Here is a 21,451-nt window from a genome sequence, read left to right on the forward strand (position 1 = left end):
TTCGAGGGCGGGGGTGGGGTTCGAGGGGAAGGGAAACTATTCAAAATTCAAAATTTTGATCGTCAGGGTCGGGATGCGTACGTTGCGTAAGAGTGAACATGTTTGTACAGAGATATTCCGGTTATTAAATTTTGTTATATGAGAAAAAAAGGGGTGGGGGAAGGGTGAAGAATGGCGCGCGCGGTGGATGCTCGCGAGTGAACAAAAACAAATGACAATGTGAGAGAGAGAGCGAAGCACTGAATAACGAAAAGAGAAAAAAAGTTTACGAATCATGTGTATTTTCTTCGTGAAATTGATATTCAATAGGTCATACGGAAATATAAACATGAGTATTAAAAATCGTGAATTGTATTCGTGAGTGTCATATTTCTAAGGAAGATAGATCCACGGGCGAATGTTTTATAACAGTTTCCGGCCGAATCATTTGTCCAGGCTGTCCAAAATACGTGCGGGAGAGTAAACAAAAAAAAAAAAAAGAAAAGAAAAAGACAAACTATGTTAACGGGACAAGGCGAAGCATTTCTTTTAAAACTGTGGGGAAACCGGATCGACGAAAAACAAAGACGAACCAAGAGGCGGAATTTTCGTTGCTATGCGAAACAAGAGGAAACTGCTTCTGAAACATTGCCCAGCGAAACCAAAGTTCCTACTACGTTTTATAAAGTATATAACTGAACTGCAGAACTTAAATTGTACATAACGAGGGTTAAGCTAGCACACGTTCACAATACAATCAGGCAATCTCGACGACGTGTGATTACGAGATGCAGGGTCAATTGATTCCACGTCGCGATTCGTTCGTGCAGGCATTATCCTGCGAGAAGGATCGATCGTGGCACACGAAAAATAGGAAAACGCCAGTGCGTAATGATCGTTGATTCACCCCAACGCCTTCGATCTTCATGACGGGAGACAATTGATCGTGACAGCGCAATAAACGACGAGCATACGAACACACCGTGAAAAGTGACACGCGTTGATGTTACACGCATACGCCGCATACATACATTACAATTACACACCGATACAGTCGAACGCAATTAAACACATTAAGTATACAATTAAATTAAGCAGCCGTAGCTTTAGCTTGAATGTTAGCACCTAGACAACACGATGTAACATTAAACTACGTATTTAAAAAGAATGGAGATGAAAAATCTTAGCGGTTAAGCGAAAATACCTGTGTAAAATCTAGTAGGTGTCCACAAGAATAAAATAAAAACATATATTGTGGTACAAATCACACAAGATCACATACCTTCAGGTCCTGACCGCTCGTTCCACCGACACTCTCTGTACATAGAAATTTACGTGCATCGCATTTATGTATGATTTCTATGTATAACGGAATTATATATTATTTACACGATTCTGAGTCTACCTTTCTGCAACGATTCATTCGACAAATCGGTCTCTTTTTCGAGAAAATACTCGTACGAATAGGATTTCGAATCGTCTCGCGTATCTTTCAACGCTACACGAGATCATGTATTTCTTTGCGTATTATGAAAATCGTACACGTTTAAAAAAAATATACATATGCTTAAGAATCACTGCACTCGATTTATATTGCCGCGTAAGAGATCATACAATCGTTTCCATGGAATGCACGAGACACGAAAGCAACGTTCGACAGAATTCCCGTCGCCTCAAAGTTTCGTCGTGTCGTTTGATTCGCCGTTGGTGACCAGCTCGAAATCGGGCTTCGATGCTGTGACCCTTCTATCGGCTTTCCCGGACCACTCGATTAGACCGTAGCCGACCATTCCGAGGCAGAGGATCCCTATCAGAACGTAGAGCTTCATATGTGTACAAAGGTAGGGACTATACGCGTACGTGATTACGGAACCAGTGGATTCCCACAGTCGAAAGTTCGAGTAGGCTGCCTCCTCTTTGCCTGGGAATAGTATTCCGGACAGAGCTGCAAGGTTAACACGAAACCGGCAATTAGAATAAACCGTAAGTTTCGTTGGACAATAAGAAATAATCGTTTTGTAGATGGAAGGGCGTATCAAGATTCTAGTAACGTTTAGGTAATCCTAATTAAAATAACCCCGTGAATCAACGATCATTCGACTGTTCAAGGGGAAATAAAGTGACCCTGATTATCTAAAGATGATACATTTCAACTCTAACTCGTTTCTTCTTTCCCCTACTTCTACGAACTGCCCTTTTATTACCTTCTGTCTAATGTAATACTTGTAATTTAGAAATTTACGCAAACGAAGTCCCCAACAGAAATAATATACAGTAGAAAGTGAAATTGAGGAAAGTTTACTTATACCACTGTCGATACTACATCCCTATGAGATCTTCTCTACCAATAAACAGTAACACCATAGAAAGTTTTTCCCGACAAGCAGTAAAAACGGTGCTACTTTTTTTTACCGTGGCATAGATGCAATAGTTACATTAGTTACATTGGATGTAAAGTCTACTTGTGTACTTCGTCTATTGATCTATCATTCGATGCATTTTTGTGTCACTATCTGCGTTATCGCTTAGAGTTTGACTTCTGTCCTTATAACGTTTGGAATTAAGATTAAATATTGAAAGGGATAATTATTATTTTGAAGCAAAGTCATCACTATTTTTATACGCTGGTTCGATTGGTTATCTACTATTGAAATAAAATGTAGTCCATCTCTTTACGATAGGGCCTGATTTTTAAGTTATTTTGATGTCAACTAAACCTCCATGGTACCCAATTATCAAACATTTTGTTCTCTCACCATAATCGATATCGAGATCGAGCAAATTTTATTTGGCATTTGTGAACAAAATTTGCCCATTGAACAAAACTATGACACGAAATCCCATTAAACTATAGGTCTATCCTCTTTATTATCTGTGATCGTGGATGGAATTTATTTCGTTGTCCAAACATTGGTAGAACAGGCAGTATTCGTATCAACAGTGGCTCAATTATCGACCGTCACGTCGTTAAAAAATTTTAATATTAAGTCAGTCTACAAACGTTGCTTCAAAATAAATGAAATAAATCTAATCGTTTAGAGTTCTGATCGCTTGCGATAAATACCATTAACTTGGACCAGCCACATGGCGTCGCAGAGGCCCCATAAGCCGGACATCAGGAAGAACATGGAGCTCTGCTCGGGGACTGGTTTCCAGCGCAACAGAAAAACGAAGATTCCCATGTGAAGGCAGAAGGCGAATATCATTAAAGGCTTTCGTCCCGTCAGCTTCATCACAGATCCCGCGCCCAGTGCAGCTATAGCGTTCGTCACACCGAAACAGATCATCACGAAACCGATGTTGCTGATTCCCCATGCGCAAGACACAAACGACTGAAAGGAACCGGTCGTATACATAGTAAAGTAAATCGTGGAAACGATAAAAGTAGAAACGAATCTACGTACTGCATTATAGTCGGCGAACAAGAACGCTTGTTCTGCTCCGATGAAGATTATTATAGGCAGAATGAGGAGCTGACTCTTCTCCTTCAGCAGTTTCAATGTCACGGCCAGTAACTTTACTCCGGACAAACCTGTCCCTGAACCGGATCTGCCTTTGTTGTACCTGTCGGTGTCATAAGAGTATGATATCGAGTCAAACATTACCAGAAGATTACTAGACAGAGAATTTTTTTGAAACATCGTAAGTCATTTCAGTAAAGGTTAAGGTCTTCGAGCTATTGCTCAGTTTTTACCAGCGATCGTGTATCTGAAGGCCAGGATTGTCAAAAACGGTTGAACAGTTGTGATGGATGATTTTCCAGAAAAAGGTAGTAACACGATAAATGATTCCAATATTTTTTCTAGACAGCGTTATCCTCGGGTCTGTACCATAAACTACGATTTACGGGTCTTTCCAGAGGTCTTAACATAATATCAAATCTGACGCGAATCGCAGAGGATAAATGTCATTTATCCCGAGATAGCGAGAATGTTGTAATCCGTGGACGATTTATGTTGGAATGCGTTTTGCTTCGGTTGCAAATCCATTGGAAGCACCGAATTCCAAACTTCCCCAGATACTCATATATCTCAACTTAGCCGATTGACGATGAATATATTCTGCTTTTCCTTTTTCTTTCCAATATAAAAGCCCGGCTTGTATTTACCCGCGCATTCCAGTACACTGAAATTTCATACGCGACGCGGCTATCGGTTTCCAATACTTCTCTGATGAGACTGATTCTCATAACACGGATTTTTCAGGGGACCAGATGTCGAACGATACAAACGCAACCATTCTTCTCGAGCGACGTGTGCGTGCTCTTAACACGACATTGCGATGAATGAATCGAATCTGCGGTAAAATATGGCACAGTTTTCAATATCTGTCGATCTAGCCGAAACCGATGGAATCTGATTTCGAAACAACAAAGGGACTGTACGAGGTGGGCCAGAATTTTTCCAACGGTGTCAGGCTCGAATCGATGTCAACAAACTGTAAAACATTAGTTACAAATGGTCAGGGCAGATTCTTAACAAATTCCAATAATCGTTAGAATTTCTCGGATTTTCGAAGCACTTGATAAGTTCACGTCTCTTTTACAATTGTTCTTTGGCTGATGTTCTATAGTTGTTTTATAGCGTAGAAATTGTCCAAGTTACAGATCCTCGTTATTAGATCCCCACATAGCACAAGACACTGCAGGAATATTGCAGGGGATATTTTTGTTTCCTTTCCAGCGGGAATATTTGAAATAGTTTATGAAGTATTTCTAACATGTGGCTGTAACGTTACTACAGTTTGCCTACGCTCGGCTTTGCGCGAGTTTCGGCAACATTTCCGTAACGTTTCAGCAATATTGTCTGAAACGTTACGGAATTCCATTTATACATTACCAATTCATGCCATACACGATACAACGTATGTACTTTGCAATCTACATCAGAGGCGTAATAACGTCAGGAAACGTACCGGATTAGTTCGGCGGGTTTCTTCGTGATAATTTATTAGCAATCTTACGAGCAATTGGAACGTAATTAAATACGAATCGCGATATAAATAATTATTGTATTATACCGAAAGGGGTATGAAGACTATATGAATTTTAAATATACAATCGCGGGAATGCAATAAACGTGCTTAACTTAATTAATAAATTGGATGGTTACCTCGTTAAAGAATCGACCCCGAACGCGACGATCAAGGAAGCCACGATCATGCAGACCAAATAAATCCCGGAAATCAGATAAATCCTTTCCTCCGGCGGTCGTTCTATTTTCGGGGCCTCAGCGTCGCCGGAAGTCGCTCCGCAGAAGTTAGCACCGCACGCTTCCGCCACGATGCTGTTGTTTAGCATCGTGGTGTTCGCAGGCACCGCGTCGATCCCATAGGAAAGCACTGCAAACGCGAATCAGAATTTAATTTGAAATAAAAAACGAATCTGTTTCTAAAAAATTATGAAATGTCACGCAAGATATTGATTTTAAAAAAAATTAAACCGTAGAAGAATGGATACTATCGAACCAGTCAATTTATTTCCCCGGCGTTTCCTATTCGCAGACCTATTCTCTTCATCGATAAATCACGATTTACGTAAAGTCCCGCTGGTTAATTTATGCTTCTCTCCGAAGGTTCGTGTAAAACAAATACCGTATAATTGACATGTCGGTACAAAGTGTGTCGTAAGATGCATCCGTTGTCCGATCGACGGTCCAGGATCGATCCTCACCCTCCGTCATCCAGGATGTTGCGCGAGGGATCCGCTTCCGCCTTATTTTTCCACGGAATCGACGTCTGCGGACTGTTCGATGAGGGTTGGCTCTCCTAACGTTCACTTCTCTATCCCCGTCGCTGTTATGGCAGTTCGACCATCCTCGAATCCTGTCCTTCGACCGACACACATCCTGTGGCTCATTATTGCCAGCCAGCCGTTTTTTGATGAAGGCCAATCCGACCCTCCGTTGCCACGAATCCGCGTGCTTTAATCCGAGGGAGCTCTTATCTTTCGCGCTCACGTTCCTCCCGCTTTTTCCAATGTATACTTTTCCGCGTGAACAGAGCGTTATATAGACGGTTGATGACGATGACTGTAGATACGGATCTTCCGGGGTAGGCGAGTATACAGGATGGTGGCAGCGTAGTCACCTACTTGGGGAGCACTCGAGCGGTATGTAAAGCGATCTTGACGGTAAAAACTGTCGCCAAATGTGCTCGTCGACGCTCATTACAGGACTTAAAACGCTCCCTGAATCCACCCTCTTGGCCCTCAGTGTGTTCGTATCAAAGTGTACGCAAGCATTCTCGATCTCTCGACTCTTGACATGCAAACGGGGCCCATCGTCTTCGTCTCTAGCGCTTTGTGACTTTCGTGGATATCGAAACATGTAGCAGCCACTTAATTCCTCTTTACAGGCGACAGGAATTTTCACTGAGGAACTATAAAAATTCGTCCACCAGTCGAAACTTTGAAGAAAATTTTCGTTTTCTGTTTCCTTGGTCTTCAATATGAAAATACGCGAACGGTTCCTTTAACTGAGCGTTTTAGGTCACATGCACCTTGTTGGTTATTAGTGACCACAATTGGGTTACCTAGTGGAACTGATCATATTTAGAGCAATTGGTATACTTTAATGTCTTTTAATAAGTTTAAAACTTTTTTGCATGAGTCTATTTCTCGTAGGATCGTCAGTGAATTTTGTAGCTTATGTTGAATCCTCTTCATATTGTATTTAGGGCAAATTGTCAAGATGTGTTCAATAGTATTTTGTACGTTACAGGTGTCGCAGGAATTTGGTTCGGTTTTTGTGATATGGTATGAGTGTGTCCAGCTTGAGTGCCCTATTCTTAATCGGGTTGTTGTCACTTGATCTTTTCTATTTAGTGGTAGTGCCGGATTGAAGTCATATATATTGTTTCGAACTTTGTGTAGCTTAGTTGGTCTGCTATTTCTACATTCTTCATTCCACACTTCCGTTAGTGCCTTGGTGCAATACTTTTGGAGGTCTTGATGAGTTGCCTGCTTATATTTCATTATAGCTGTACTGGAGCTAGCCAGTTTTGCTGCTGTATCGGCCTTTTCATTGCCTTCAATACCAATATGGGCGGGGATCCAGGAATATAAAACTTCTCTTTTGTCTCGCTTAAGGGTTTCATTTAATTCAATAATGTTTTGGATTACTGAGTTATTTGTTTCTCAATTTTGTAGAGCGAGTACGGTGCTTTTAGAATCAGTTCCTTTAACTTTGTTTACAATACTTGAGTTTATAATTATTCACAGTATGTATCGAGGAACATATATCGAATATTATCAGCAATATTTGTTTCAACAAAATTCTAGGGATAGAGAATAAAATAAGAAATGGATCGATCGAATTCCTGCACGGAAATCTCGAGCCATAGACTTTCATTCTTTAGGATCGAAGTGGCCAGTTCGCCAACAAAAGTTTACGTTTCTCGTGCTCTTAAACTCAATATTCCAAACGCTTGTCGCCTACGTACTCCGGGTTGTCATTCGTTGTTTAGTGGGGCGAAACTGGAAATTCATTTCTAAAGATTCAATATTCTCCCTTTTTCACTTACTCGGTCGAAAACGGGCGTGTCGTAAACTGTGAAGTTTCCAAAGGGCATAACTGAGTTTCGTAAAAGTTTCCAATATCTACGGGGTTCTCCTTTTGGCAAAAATTGCCACGAGAATTTGTAGACGCCAGTAATTCCCGAACGTTAAGAAAATGGCGGATCCTATGTCATCAATACAATCGAATCCATTCCTGTTCTTCTTTACAATTGTCACAGGAGGAATTCGTCGTGTGTCTCTTTAACAATTTCATTACCACCATTAATTTGAGAAATCGCCCACCATATTATATTTTCTAATAATATATTTTACGAGAGCAGATGAATATTTTGATAGATAATACTTCTTTTATTTACACGAACATAAAGTATGGTTGAAACAACGTCTAAGGCTGGGGAATGACAGAAAAATAAAATTATCAGCTTCTCAATATTAATGTCGAAGCAAGCATTTATCTACAGATGTATTTTTAAATGCTAAAAATGTTATGAACATAAATGTTGGTGGAGCTCCTTTAAACCCCCCTGAGATTAAACAAATTTTTTAAAATAGCACCGATCTTATCGTTTATGGAAATTAAATCGTTTATCGAAAAGACATGGTCGTGATAAAATCAGTTTCGATGAATCTGTCGACGGTCTGGCTGTAGCAATTAATGGAGCAGTAATTCGAGACACGAAACGCTGGTGTATTATCAACGATATCCGTCCTCGTAGCAAATCTAATTGCCCCCGACATGGAGAATCGTTAACTCGATTTGTATTGTGCACGCAAACTACGGGGCGACTTTAATCAGGAAACGGGGAATACGCGAAAAGCTCGAAACTTTTTAAGTCGCCTGGAGCACGTTCGCGATTTTGTTCCCCCAATCACAGTCTTTGCTTTTCTACTTAGAGTGACAATGCTCGGTGCCCTACGATTCAGCGTTTCGTCGTATCAGGGAAACGTTAAAAGTTTCAAGTCCATGGATCCCGGGGATCGACTTGGAAGCTTCATGAATAAACTCGGGCATCCCGTGAGACTGGACCACGAGTACACCAATACTGAGTTGTTGAAAGAACCTTTTGAACCTGGGTCGCGATACCCTCCGCTACTTTTACTTCAGTCTCTCGTTTCACGATTATCGGACATCGAAGTTCGTTCGTGGAGAGCCCGAGACAGAGCTTTATACGGAAAGAGTATATATGGTAATTGGCAATCCTGTAATTCAATTATTGTATTTTGAGTGCAAGAGTTGCAATACGTCCAAATCTATTGGAAATTTTTTAAATAACTTAAGTCTCGAGGGATTAATATTTCCTACCGGATCGAATCATCCAGCGAAGAATTGTCGGGCATATTTCCCAATTAAAATTAGTTTCGAAGTTTTTAACACTATTTCTACCAAAAGAATAATTCACCGGATTTTAATACAACTTCCAGACAAAGATGATCTTCTCCCGCCTTTTCGAGACAAGTGCTACACTGTGCAACTTTATTATTACATTTCCGAATAAAATCCGAGCGGATTACTTGACCGGGTCCCAATTAGAGAGAAGTCGGAACCGATCCCAATTAGAATCCGGAGATTTTTCCATACGGATGACGATGCAACCAGCAAGGTGGTTTTTTGTTTAATTTTCGTAGAGGAGCTTTCGTTCTCGATCCCGATCGCCAAAGAGCGAATCTCTTGATCGAGCAGCCGGGCATTGGAGGAGCACGCTGCTGGGGATCTGTCGGAATCGTCTCTCGAGTAAACGGATTATTTGTTAGGCGAGCGACCCGGTAACCGAGGCGAAAACCGGGCTTCGAACCACCGTTGTACCGCGGGAGAGTATCGAGACCGCAGAGCGATTAGCGACGGCGGTTTAATTGCGGTGCGTAGCGAATATCGCGGAAACCGGTACCGGTGTCGCTCGAAGGCGGGGATTATCGACAAACGCGAATGCCGGGCGTTACTTGATAAACATTTCGAAAAAGCATAAAACTAATGATTCTTAAAATGATCCCCAGACGTGATTCGTAAATTGAACATTTCTATCTCAACCGAGGCTCAATGATATCGTCTAAACACCAACTGGTGTCGAAATTCGCCTCTATTGCAGGAAAAATGAACACGCCAAGGAGCGATGTTCATTTTAAGAATCATTACTACACTGCGGATGTTTATGTCAATAAAATATGTCAAAATATGTAAATGACATATGTCAAATAATATGCTAAAATATACAGGAATATGCAAAATATACTCGAAGTATGTTCAAATAATTTTATTACATAAATATAATAATAATCAATTATAATTTAAATTACGATATGTTACGAGTATTTTTCCAATATTGTCAAGAGGTAGTTGATGACGTTTATCGCTTAACACTAAACTTACCGCGACCGGTCAAATGACCGTTTTTAAAATTTTGTTTAGAATTCCTAACACACAATATTATTTTAGCGCCACACTACAATGAATTTTACAATATTCACTTCTATTCTTATTGTTTGTTTTCTGAGAAAAATATATGGACCCTCTTGTCTATCACGACCAGTCTGATTGGTTGCATGATTTATATTTTTTTGTGAAAAACTGAACAAAATTTGGTATCAAATTCTAGTTAGCTTCTGACGTAAATAGGAAATATGTAACAAAGGTGAAAGGAGAGAATCTTCAGTTTCCACTGTCTTAGAACAGTCTAACAACGCGTATCAAAATAGTTAAACTTTAGAAGTGTGCAGTTCCGAAGCTATTAGTGTTTTCTCCATAACTGAGCCATCGTTGGAAGCGGCAAACCTTCCTCTTTAAAATGGTTTTTGGTTTTTGTCGATCCGACCTTGCGTTTTCGAGATATCGTAATTTATGTAAAGGAGTAATTTTTTTAATTCGACTATCTCTGTCTTCGTCTGACGCGTCTTGCAGGGCTTCTTTGTTTCGTACGTGACTCGTGACCGAGTGACCGAGTGACCTAGTTACTACGAGCACGTGAGGTCAACGACCTTGACGAAGCCATAGTAAGAAAGTAAACAAACGCTTCGAACCCTTATATCTCCGGAACTAGCCACCGCATCGACTTGAAATTAAAATCGCTATATCTTTGGAACTAATAAAGCTATCGACTTGTTCAAACGCTCATTTTAAAGAGCATTTCAGCCTCTATCCAATGTCTATACCAGCTACCATAATTTTTGCTGTCTTCTATGTTTAATTTCACATTTACTTTGACGCCACATACCCAAAGTAATTTCAGCAATTCCTACTGATCGTACCACTAGTGTATGATAAAACTGGATCACAAATTGTTTGTTTAATTGAAAATGAATTTAAATTTCACTTTTTCGTAAATAATCGTTTTTTCTAGAACCAACTACGGTATCTACTTGAAACAAAATTCGTTTTCAAGGGCGTTTTATCTTCTATCCGATGAAAATTAATTTTATGAAAAGAAATGCAATAAATATATGACATATGTTTTTATAAAAGATATGTAAAACATATACCATATGCAAAATATGCAAAATAAAAAATATATTTTCAAGAGCCTCTAGTGACGAGACAAACTTCTATTTAGGTTTCACTCTTTTATCTGTTTCCTAGGAATATATGCATTTGTATAAACATCCGCAGTCTAATCATTACTATAGTTATTCATCTATTCGTCAGTACTCCCCTGCGTTGTAGATTTTATAATACGGAATACATAGACTCACTCATATCCAATAACTATTTTTTTCAAAAGTACGCGGAGTTAAAAACAGTAGAGAGCTTCGGGCTGCCTCGTTTTATGGCACTTAGTTGCCTTCGACGCCGTTTAATCGTTCCCTCCGACGACAGAGACTGAGCAACGCTTGCAAATTTGCAGCGAAACGCTCGACATTGTTTCTATTCCGGCAAATTGCATCGCAATCAAAGCCTTTATATCCGAAACTGAGTGGAGATTTAGCAGAGATACTCGGAAACGTACATACTATACCTACTTTAAAGGCAGAGTGCTGAAAGGACTGTTACTGCTTTCTTGTCAAAGGACTTTCCCCCGCACCGTAGAAGCAACGTGTAATTAAATTGACCCCGTTGAACTTACTAATAACTTCCACCGATTCTAATAAAATTGTTTGACTAGAAACTCGTTGCCTTTAGAGACTTTGCTTCTGCAGCAGCTGCGTTGCGTTACGGTAATAGCATAGAAATACTTGGGGCGATTTAATTTCCACGAAAACCTACCGAAAGCATCTTATTACGAGTCACGTTTGAATGGGGAAATTTTTTTGTTTTTTACTTTCATCGCAAGGAAATCGAGATCAAAGCAAAAAAGTGTGTGTGAATCTAGGTAGTTTTTTAAATGCAAGGATATTAGAAGCCAGAGAAAAATGTTTTACTTACTAGATTTCAAGAAATGCTTGCTATATGAATTGGGAAAAGTACAATTTCTAGATTTAGAAGTGCTCACCGTAGAAAGTTAACAAAAAGTTAACATTAATAATTTAGTCTCAGAATCTTGAATTTATTTTTTGCCATGAGCTCAGTACTTACGCGAAGTTGCTTATTCGTAAAAAGGAAGGTGTGTGAACGTACATACCTGCCGAAGATATAAGATTCCCCCAGACTTGCGCCATTTGGTAGAACATGAAGAACACCCCAAAAAATCTCGTGACGAGGACGTCCACGGCTACGTCCGAGAGGGTGGAATATGCTTCCGCTGCGATTGTCAAGTAGGTGCACTTGGCGCACCAAAGAGGACCCGCACCAATGCCGACCAATAATCCAGCCGGTATCATGGTGTAGAATTTTGGGTAAAACTGAGCGGCCATGAAAGGCACATAAGTCAAAATGGACAAGGATATCGTCCATTTACAACCCAGCCAGCTGCAAGGACAAGATAAGACACTTTTTACGGTTGAAACTTCATTCATTGGGCAAATTTCTCTTGTACTCTTAGGCGGTACCTCAACAATTTGCCAAAAAATCAAACTTTTCATCTCATACTCGTGGGGAACAGAAAATTAACCCCTTGACGTAACATTTCATGTCATTTTGTAAACGTATACTATTCAATTTTGTTTAAATTTGTTCGTACAAGGAATGGCCAGGAAAAAGAATAGATTTGTTTTACGAATACCTCGTGAATGTAAAAATCTGTTGGTTTTAATATACAAGATTTGATGGCGGGTGAGTAGTCCCATGATTGTGAAAATTAATATGAAGAACTTGTCATTGTATGGTAAGGGGTTAACATTGGAATTTATATGATTAATTTATGGTTGACAGACTTTGCGGGGAAGTTATTCGTAAGGATAGATTGTAAGAAATATCTGTTTAGGATTAAGTTACAAGACTCTCAGGCACGATGGGTTTTTTTGTACATTCAGAGAAATGGTCGCTGATACGTCGTCGAAGGGTCATGAAATAATTTACGTTGGGAATGTTTACAAGCGGCGTAGATAGGTATACTAGGTATTCGTGGAATACGCTGGGGTCGTATTGAACGTGGACCCAGGGTTTTGGAATTGTTTTTGAAACGAATGAAATCAGTCTTGTCTAAGCAAGGATAGTGGAAAGACGTGAGAAGGACTTTGCGCGAAACATTCGAATGGACCCTTGAATTTGTCGACGTATTTCGGTGTTCTGGCGTGTTCGCGTCGGGAAAACGAAGTGAATTTGTGTATTATGAACGGGCTGCGGATATTTATGCATTTATGGAAGATTTAAATTTTCAAAAAGCTACAGAATGCACTTAATATGCAAAAATATAAGAAATACTTGAATAAGATACGAATTATTCTATTTAGAGGCTGAGACAACCTTCTACAAAGAGAGGCAACTGTCGTTTCATTAATTCTATTAATAAAAGTATGAATTTGCATAAAGGTCTAATTAATGGATGTAAGTGGTGCTGATGCTCATCCTCCGAAATACATACAATGGTAAATCTCACAAGAGACGTAAGTACGAAATTTTATTTTTTTAACACCAGAACTACCAAAGTGGTTAAAATAACCCATTCGTAATTTCTGATAAAAATTGTAAAAAATATACTCGTCTGAATTTTTGAAAAATCGTGATTTTCTATGAGAGAATGAATAAAGATTTATTTTCATTGCATCACAGATTTCTTCACGTATCTATCGTTTTAACTGTCGGTAGTTCTAGTGTTAATACACAACAAATCGAATTTTTAATTCCTGTTGGAGTTAATTCTTTTTGTATTACGAGTTCGTTATGTTACCTTAATTTGCTATTGTTAGAACGTCATTAATATAAATCAACCTCGACATTCGAACAGAATTAATTATTAAGCAGCTGCGGATCAAATCACCAAATGGTGTCTCTGTGATTAATGCAATGCTAATAATTTATGATCATACGGTCTATAATGAACGCTCTCGTTTTTGTTTGACGATCCGTTTTTTTAGAGAACGGAGACAACAAAGCTCCCCTCTTACAAATTATAATTTAAATAATCTATTTTATTAATAAATTCCGAGATATTTGAGTTCAGCGAAGGAACATGTGTAACACTGTGACATTTCGTGTTCTACTTAGCACAAAGTTTATTTCTGAAGAAGTGATAAGAACTCAATTTCTAGAAGTTTATTTGCACTCCGTATTGAATTTCTATTAATAATACTGAACTTAAATAAATAAGATTCTCAATCCTCGGAATAGTTCCATTTCGATATATCGTTGATCGAGTAAATTCTATATTTAATATTCTCAGAATAAAACGCGAACTTATACGATCCATCTTAAAAGTTTCGCGAACTTAAATTGTATCGAAACTTTTCCACGAAATAATAATAACTTTTATTTCCAATTATTGAGGATACGTCACTTCTAAAGAAATACACGTTTTACAACGTCTGCGAGAGCTCTTAAAACACCTTTGATATGTCTATTTCAGGATGACATAAAAGGGAAACGGTCGTAGCCTTTTGAAGGTCCAATATTGTATGAAACTGCTATCCTTGCAATTTAAAAAATAAAAAAAATAGTAGCACGGAGTCAAATCTGGCTACTGTCATAATAAACTAAGCGCCAACGACTTTCAAAGCCAAAAAATAGCACACGCTGTTGCATCGGTTATCCGGCTTTGGCCTGCGATGCAATATGGCGGTCTGAAGTAATCGATGATTCCGTGTCAAGGCGAGAATTTCACGGAAAACAAAATTCAATAACAAAGATTACCGCCAGTGTCTCTGTCTGGTTTTTTTTCAAAAAGCCGCTGGCGCTCGTTTCTTTCCACGTTCTGTAGTAAATTTCTTTCAACAGATTGTCGAGGTTTAACGGCGTTTAAATGGAATTAAAAATGGAAAAGGAAGCACGCATAGAACGAGCGACGCTCTACGGTTTCTCTTCTCCCGACACTTTCTCTTTACTTGTTAAAAGATACAAAAGGTGAATGCTCTCCAACTACTTGACCCTTTTGTACTAAACAGGTCACGTGTACTTGAATATGGCACCGCGAAGGGAGGCGGAAAGACGCTTTTACATTTCGCGCCGCGTTTTAAATACGATAGAACGTAATAGCTTAATACGCGGCATCCCGCGTTGAGATAAAATTATCGCGAACGCGGCAAATTTTAAGCTCACAGCGGGGGAAAAAGCTCGACAAACAATAGACTTGTTCACAAAAGACAGACCTTCGCAGGCTATTCAGAAACGCGCCCTCTTTTATATTATTACACTGTTCCGGTTTACAAAAAAAGGTTGCATTGTTCGATAAAAATTGGTTTTCCGGCAAAATTCTCCAACGAATATTAGGAATAATGCACGCGATAATAACAATAAAAGGAACGGAGCAGAGACACCGGGTGATTTTGAAATAATCGTTTTCGTTGTGACGTTAATCGTTTGGACGATTTACCTTATGATCAAAGTCGGTAGGAAGATGTTGCTGAAGATCAGGCTACCGTAGATCGAGGCGAGGGTGAAGGTACCCAGCGATTGGTCCGCGTTGATCGAGCTCTGCAGATTGGTGGCGCCCATGAACGCCGTGAAATTCACCATAAACGCTAGCCCGATCACCAAAATGTTCCTCCAGATCCGCCATCGTTCGGACGGCTCGTAAATGGCCCTCTCGTTTCGCACTTTCACGAATTGTCCCGCGGTGTCTGTTTTCTCGAGCGCCATGACACGATCGAATTAATCTCGTCACGAATTAAAATCGTCGCCAGCTGTCAGGATATATTACGTTCGTAGATCGCGTGTTCTGCGTGTCGCCAACGACGGTCGATGCATGAAAACGAGCCTTTCGAAAGCAGATTTCACGCGAGAGGAACGAGGAGGGTCCCGCGGTGCATCGTAAAATATGTTGGCCGCTCGTTTGAAATATTGCCACGATATCAACGACCGAGGATGAGTGGTCCGCTTATCAATGGCTCCTCAGCCTTTCGTCAGAGTTCGAGGGACATCGAGGGAACCTGGGAACGAACGTCAAGCTGGTTGCATAATTGTAAACAGTTATTTTGAAACAGAATATTTATGACACTATTTATCCTTTATAATATCTGATTCGTGATACAAATTATGGCCTCAAAATGACAAAAACTAATTGCATTCTCTATGTATCGCTTAATATTTGATGGTTTTCTAATGGGATTAATATTTGATACTTTCTACACGTGGTTACGTCGTCATTTAGACCATCGATCAAGGCTGATTGGTCGTTTTTAAATTACATTCTAAGGCGAGAATTCTACGATGCATCTTTCTCCAACACGAGCTTAGAACGGAAACTTAAACAAAGAGGGGCACAGGAATTTCTAATTTTTACATTCTACTTTCAATTTTCTTGCTTCGTTACCAGCTCTGTAGTAAGAACGTTTTAATGTACTTAAGTAACGTGTAGAGTATATATTTAAAGTTATTATCATCATTTTATTTCCACGAAGTTTCATTAAGTAAACTGAGACCAATCTCGCGAGATTTGAAAAGGAAAATCATGGAATGCGTAGAATAAATAACTGTAATAGCGACAAGAAAAAATATAGAGAATTGTCTGAAAGAGCACACGAAGGTTGGAAAGAATTTACCGAAAGTATTGATTAAAGTTCACGTACAAATAATTCAAACTCGATTCCACTTTTTATCTTTTTTTTTCTTGTACATCGGTTAAGTAATCGTTTACCTGATATCTATCAATCCGTTAATTTTATTGTCTCAATTTATACAATCTTATCTGGCCTCGTAATATCCCGATAAAATAAAGAAACGCAAAAATCGTAATCGTATCCATGGCACAGTATTTTTGTTCCCGCTTTATTGGCGCAAAAGTCTTTTTGCTTTGCCGATGGCAAATTGTCCAAACATTGGCTAACACGCTTAATTTGCTGCTGTAATTCGTTTACGTTCACTCGTCGCGGTGTTGGGACACCGTGATAACGATGTACCGCCGATATCTAGGACATCGATTAATATCACAGTCGAGTTAAAGTTAATTGGCTCTTCAATGTCAATAAGAGGGTTATCCCCACTGTATAATTTGACTGGTACATCACGCTCGCGCAAATCCACTGCCGGATGCGCTTCTCGAGCAGAGAAACAAGATCCTAATTCCTATCTAGCAGACCGTGAAATAATGCGTTTGATGTGATTCGTAATAGGAAAATGATTTTCAATAACCTACAAAACTTCTGTAAAATAGAAATTCTATCGAAATATATTAAGACAAATGTCACGTCTTCTCTGTACGTTTAATTAAGGTGCATAATTGGACCGTTTATTTTGAAAGTGGTGCAAGTCCATTTTCTCTTGTTTCGAGAAAATTAAAGGTTAACATATCTGTTAATTAAAAAATTTAGGCAAATTATATGAAGTCTGGCAATGTTTCTACTGTTTCATCAATATGTAATTTCGTTATACAAATTTGTTTTAGGCGTATTTTACTAAAATGATGTATAGTTACGGGCTGCAAATGGACTTGCACCACTTTCAAAATTAGACAATTGTAAAGGTCGTTTAATTTCAATTTTGAAAAATCAAATATCACTTAAAATATACTTCATATTAATCCAATTTTGTTTTCAAATAATGACACGACATAAAATAGAAGTAGTATTTTCAATTTTAGACGCTAATTACATTGATAAAATTACAAGATATTGATAGTATTTACTTATGCTCTGCATGTGGCAGTGAAATATGCATTTCGAAATATGCATGATGCACCGGAGGTATATAAGGTAATAACTGTTTGATGTCTTTATATTTTTCATGAGTTATAGGCCTGGCATCATGGTACAAAGGCGCCAGGGCGATTTTTTCAAATTTTAGCGGTCTTCCATGACGTGTAGGTAATAAATTTGTAGTTTTAAATTCTTTGTCCTTCATCGATGTTTTATATAAAATAGTGTATGGTGCACTTTTGAGAAATCTCATCCAACATATTTGCAACCAATTTACCTGTTCTTCATTAGTGTTTTTTCTTATCTGTTTTTTAATCGCATTTTGAAGATTTTTTATTGAAACGAAATTCTCTCGTTTCATTTCATGTAACATGAATTTATCATGTTTTCTACATTGTGTTATCACATCATAATAACCATCGGCAACCATCTGCTAAGCCACTTACCTCTGTCAATTGGACTTACACCATTTTCATAATCGATGATTATGCAATTTCATTTACCAACCAATTTTAAATTGTACAAAACATGGGAATTTTTTAAGAAATTAAACACGGACTAGTTATACTTAAAAAATTTACATTAAATTAAGCATGAATTACGTGATATCTCATTTTTTTCAAAAATGGACTTACACCACTTTCAAAATAAACGGTCCAATTGTTGAAACCACGAAGGTGTCAGAATATTTTTGAGAAACGCTGTACCTCGAGGCAGAGAGCTTTCCCCAGATTACTACCGAAACATAATTTTGATTTCACGAAGATCTCAATTTCTCCAATTACCCATTAATATCGGGGAACTTTTCCGGGCGTTCTAATTCAATTACGAACGAGCGGGAAAGTACAAAGACTGTGTCGACAAACCGTAATATGATTAATGGTTGCCTCGACGCAGCAATCGAAGTCGGAAGCGCGTCTGCATTTATCATCCACTAATTTGTCCGGTCGTCGCGGTGAACCAATCGTCCTTTGCCAAGGTACGGTTTGATGAGCAATAATTTTCTTAACGTCGCGGTGCGTGCCATTAATGCCACGTTCGATGGATTCGGCCTACGGACAACTGGTCTGTTTACGTTCGTCGACAGGACAAACGCTCTATAGCCTCGACTATATTCGAGGACGTTCGGTGTGAATGGCGCGTATGTAAATTTATCTTGGTGAATGACCGAGCTGGTACATTTTACCGCGAATCAGCGTCACGCTACATCATCGTCGCGACGCGTTACGACGCTGGCGAACGGCGACGCCATTTATGATCCAATCGGGGCATTCCGTAAGTTAGCATTTGGATCACACGTGCCATTTACTTTGACCCCTCATATTTTATTACTAAATTCGTTGTCAATATCTTGCTTCGATCGTACAGATTTTTGTCTACGTTGGATTAAAAAGAGCACCCTTGGAAGATGAATATCGATACAGAGTTCAAATTGCATTGTAATAGTGTTAATGGCAAGAATTGCATTAAAATATTTAATAGAAATTGAGATATGTTAGTTTCACTTAGAATGATTGTTGGAAATACATCGTAGAGCAAGGGCTGTTCAGAGAATAGTAATTTTATTCGTAAAGAATTGTAAACTTTAAATGGGACATACTCTCCAAACATTTCATCAAGGGGTCGCCATTTACTTTTAGACCACAAAAGAAGAGAGAACCAGTAATAAAGACGACACGAAGAAAAAAGAATGGATAACGAGTGCGACGAGACTGTGGTATAGTAAGAAAGTAAATAATATTATCGTCGCTGATAAAGTAACGTTACTGACCCGCACTTTTTTGCAGAGTCCGTCCAAGAATCTGTCGACTCTTTGATACGGGTCTTTCTCGGTTGATTGATAAGAGAAATCGCAAAAGAAATGTTAAAAGCAACGGTACGCTGATAGACGTTGAAAAATGTACGACCGGAAGGAGAGTAAAATTTCGTTAACTTGAGCGAAATAACAAACAGGGTTCCCCGAAATTATCGTATAGGTATAAATTTATTTCTGCACGATAGCAGACGGTCATTTGTTGACAGTTTTGTCAAAGAGATTATCATTTCGTCCCGAAAGATCGAATATTGTGAATGTCTGAAGAGGAAACAGAAATATATTCTGGAAAATGGAGCGTGCACGGCGTACGTGTAGGTGTTGCAATATCGGAGCTCTTGAATATTTATGTTTATACCGATACCTGAACGATTCTGGCAAGCTGCGCGTTTAACGCGTCGTCGGTTGATCGAAGGCCAGGAAACGTTGTAAAGATTCGAAATTCCGCTAAAGTGTGTAACGTTAGGAATTTTCCTCTCTGGTCTAAACGTGCTTGGATTATCGGGAAATTAAACTAGCGACTGTGCCAACTGCGTGCAAGCCTGAGATTTATGGATGTCTGGTTCTGCTAATATTGAATTAAACGATGCTGTAACAAACACACATTAACCATGTATAAACTATAAATTAAGCTATAAACATTATCATTACTAATGAGTGTTAATTTCCAAGTAAGAATCTTCGTTTAAAACGTTATCGTGACGAAATCTGTTTAACAAACTTCCATCGAATCAGTAATAGTGTCGATTACTATATCTCGTACAATATTTGTATAAAGCTAGTTACAAAAATTAATATGCCTGAAGAACCGGATGAAGGCTTGGTCGATCAAGTTCTTAGCTTATCCAAGTTTCCAGATTAGGAGTGACTAATTCGTATATTGCGTAACTATAAGCATCGACGCATAACGTTTCTATAAGTGATTAAATCATGAGAATTGCCACGATTCTTTAACAGATCTCCAATCTCGTCGCTTGAGAATATTTTTTACGTTCTTGGGAATGATAAGAACAATTATAACGTATATGAACGACCATATAAATAAATGTACACGCCCATGTAATTGGTTTACATGCTCAGAGGCGCGACAACAGATATGGAAGAGAACGTAAAAAAAACGTCGCAGGCCTTCGGAGCCGTTTCTCGTAAAGAAGAAACGAATGTTTGGCGTTAGATAAAATCTGCCTTTGAGTCCTCATAAATCCTCGCATCGACAGTGCCTGATTAGCATCGAAACACGCGACTGTTCCGGTGCGAATAATTCGTCCTTGGGGATTGGTATTCCTGCTCCTTTCACGGGGTCTGGTCGAACTCGATACATTTTCAATTCTGCGAGCACACGCCTCCGTAGGAGATACATATACTACAGCCTACAGTACTGAACAAAAATATAAAACACTTGGCATATTTCTATATTTTTCGTATCCAACAGAAGAATATGCACATTCTGTACGTTCCACGTTTTATATACGGTATACAGAACGAGTATAACTCTCCAATCCGATGGAAATGTAACGCAGAAGTTGGCTTTGGATGGACAAAATTGTAAGATAGTTCTTGAGAAAATGGTTGACCCGGTTGTCATCCATTTTGGAAGGACGAATGAAATTAATTAGTAAATTCAAATTTTCTTATCCGATTGTTTAGTAGACATGTTTCAAAAATATGTGTACACCAATTAAGGGGTTTATTTTCACCTTTTCGCAATGTATGTCAATCGATAACAAAAATGTGTATGGAATATTTCTTTCTTAAATTGATTCTTTTGGGTAATACTGTTGCTGTCAAAGAAATATAATATTGTCAGAATTGTGAAATTATTAAATTGATGTAGTCGTGTATATCCTTGAAAAGTCCAAGAACCTAAATTTACGAAACGCGTAAGAAACGCAAACAATTGAAAAAACGACCTCCTTTAGTGGAACAGTATAAAAGAGTTGTGGTTTGGTCATGGATGAAGAAGTACAATAAAGTAATTTTTAGTGACGAACATAAATTCAATTTCGAATAACCCTGATGGGCGAAATAAAAAGATCGAAACAAGTTTGTAT

At 38.7% G+C, this 21,451-nt stretch overlaps 1 protein-coding gene across 1 annotated transcript in view; it reads right to left on the minus strand.

Annotated features, from left to right (window-relative positions):
- Positions 1-7: 7 nt before the first annotated feature.
- The window catches only part of LOC122401034 (UNC93-like protein), a 30,276-nt gene continuing 8,832 nt past the window's right edge, over positions 8-21,451 (minus strand). Inside the window, exons 2-7 of the mRNA XM_043402902.1 lie at positions 15,328-15,883; positions 12,043-12,329; positions 5,091-5,319; positions 3,384-3,543; positions 3,044-3,311; positions 8-1,924 (exon numbers count right to left, since the gene is read on the minus strand). Coding sequence (XP_043258837.1) covers positions 1,653-1,924; positions 3,044-3,311; positions 3,384-3,543; positions 5,091-5,319; positions 12,043-12,329; positions 15,328-15,593 — 1,482 coding nt within the window. The 5' untranslated portion in view covers positions 15,594-15,883 and the 3' untranslated portion in view covers positions 8-1,652. The remainder of the gene's footprint in view (positions 1,925-3,043; positions 3,312-3,383; positions 3,544-5,090; positions 5,320-12,042; positions 12,330-15,327; positions 15,884-21,451) is intronic.

Source organism: Colletes gigas, unplaced genomic scaffold (assembly GCF_013123115.1).
Source record: "Colletes gigas isolate AHSC1104 unplaced genomic scaffold, ASM1312311v1 Colletes_gigas_Sc00021, whole genome shotgun sequence".
Classification (NCBI taxonomy): Eukaryota; Metazoa; Arthropoda; class Insecta; order Hymenoptera; family Colletidae; genus Colletes; species Colletes gigas.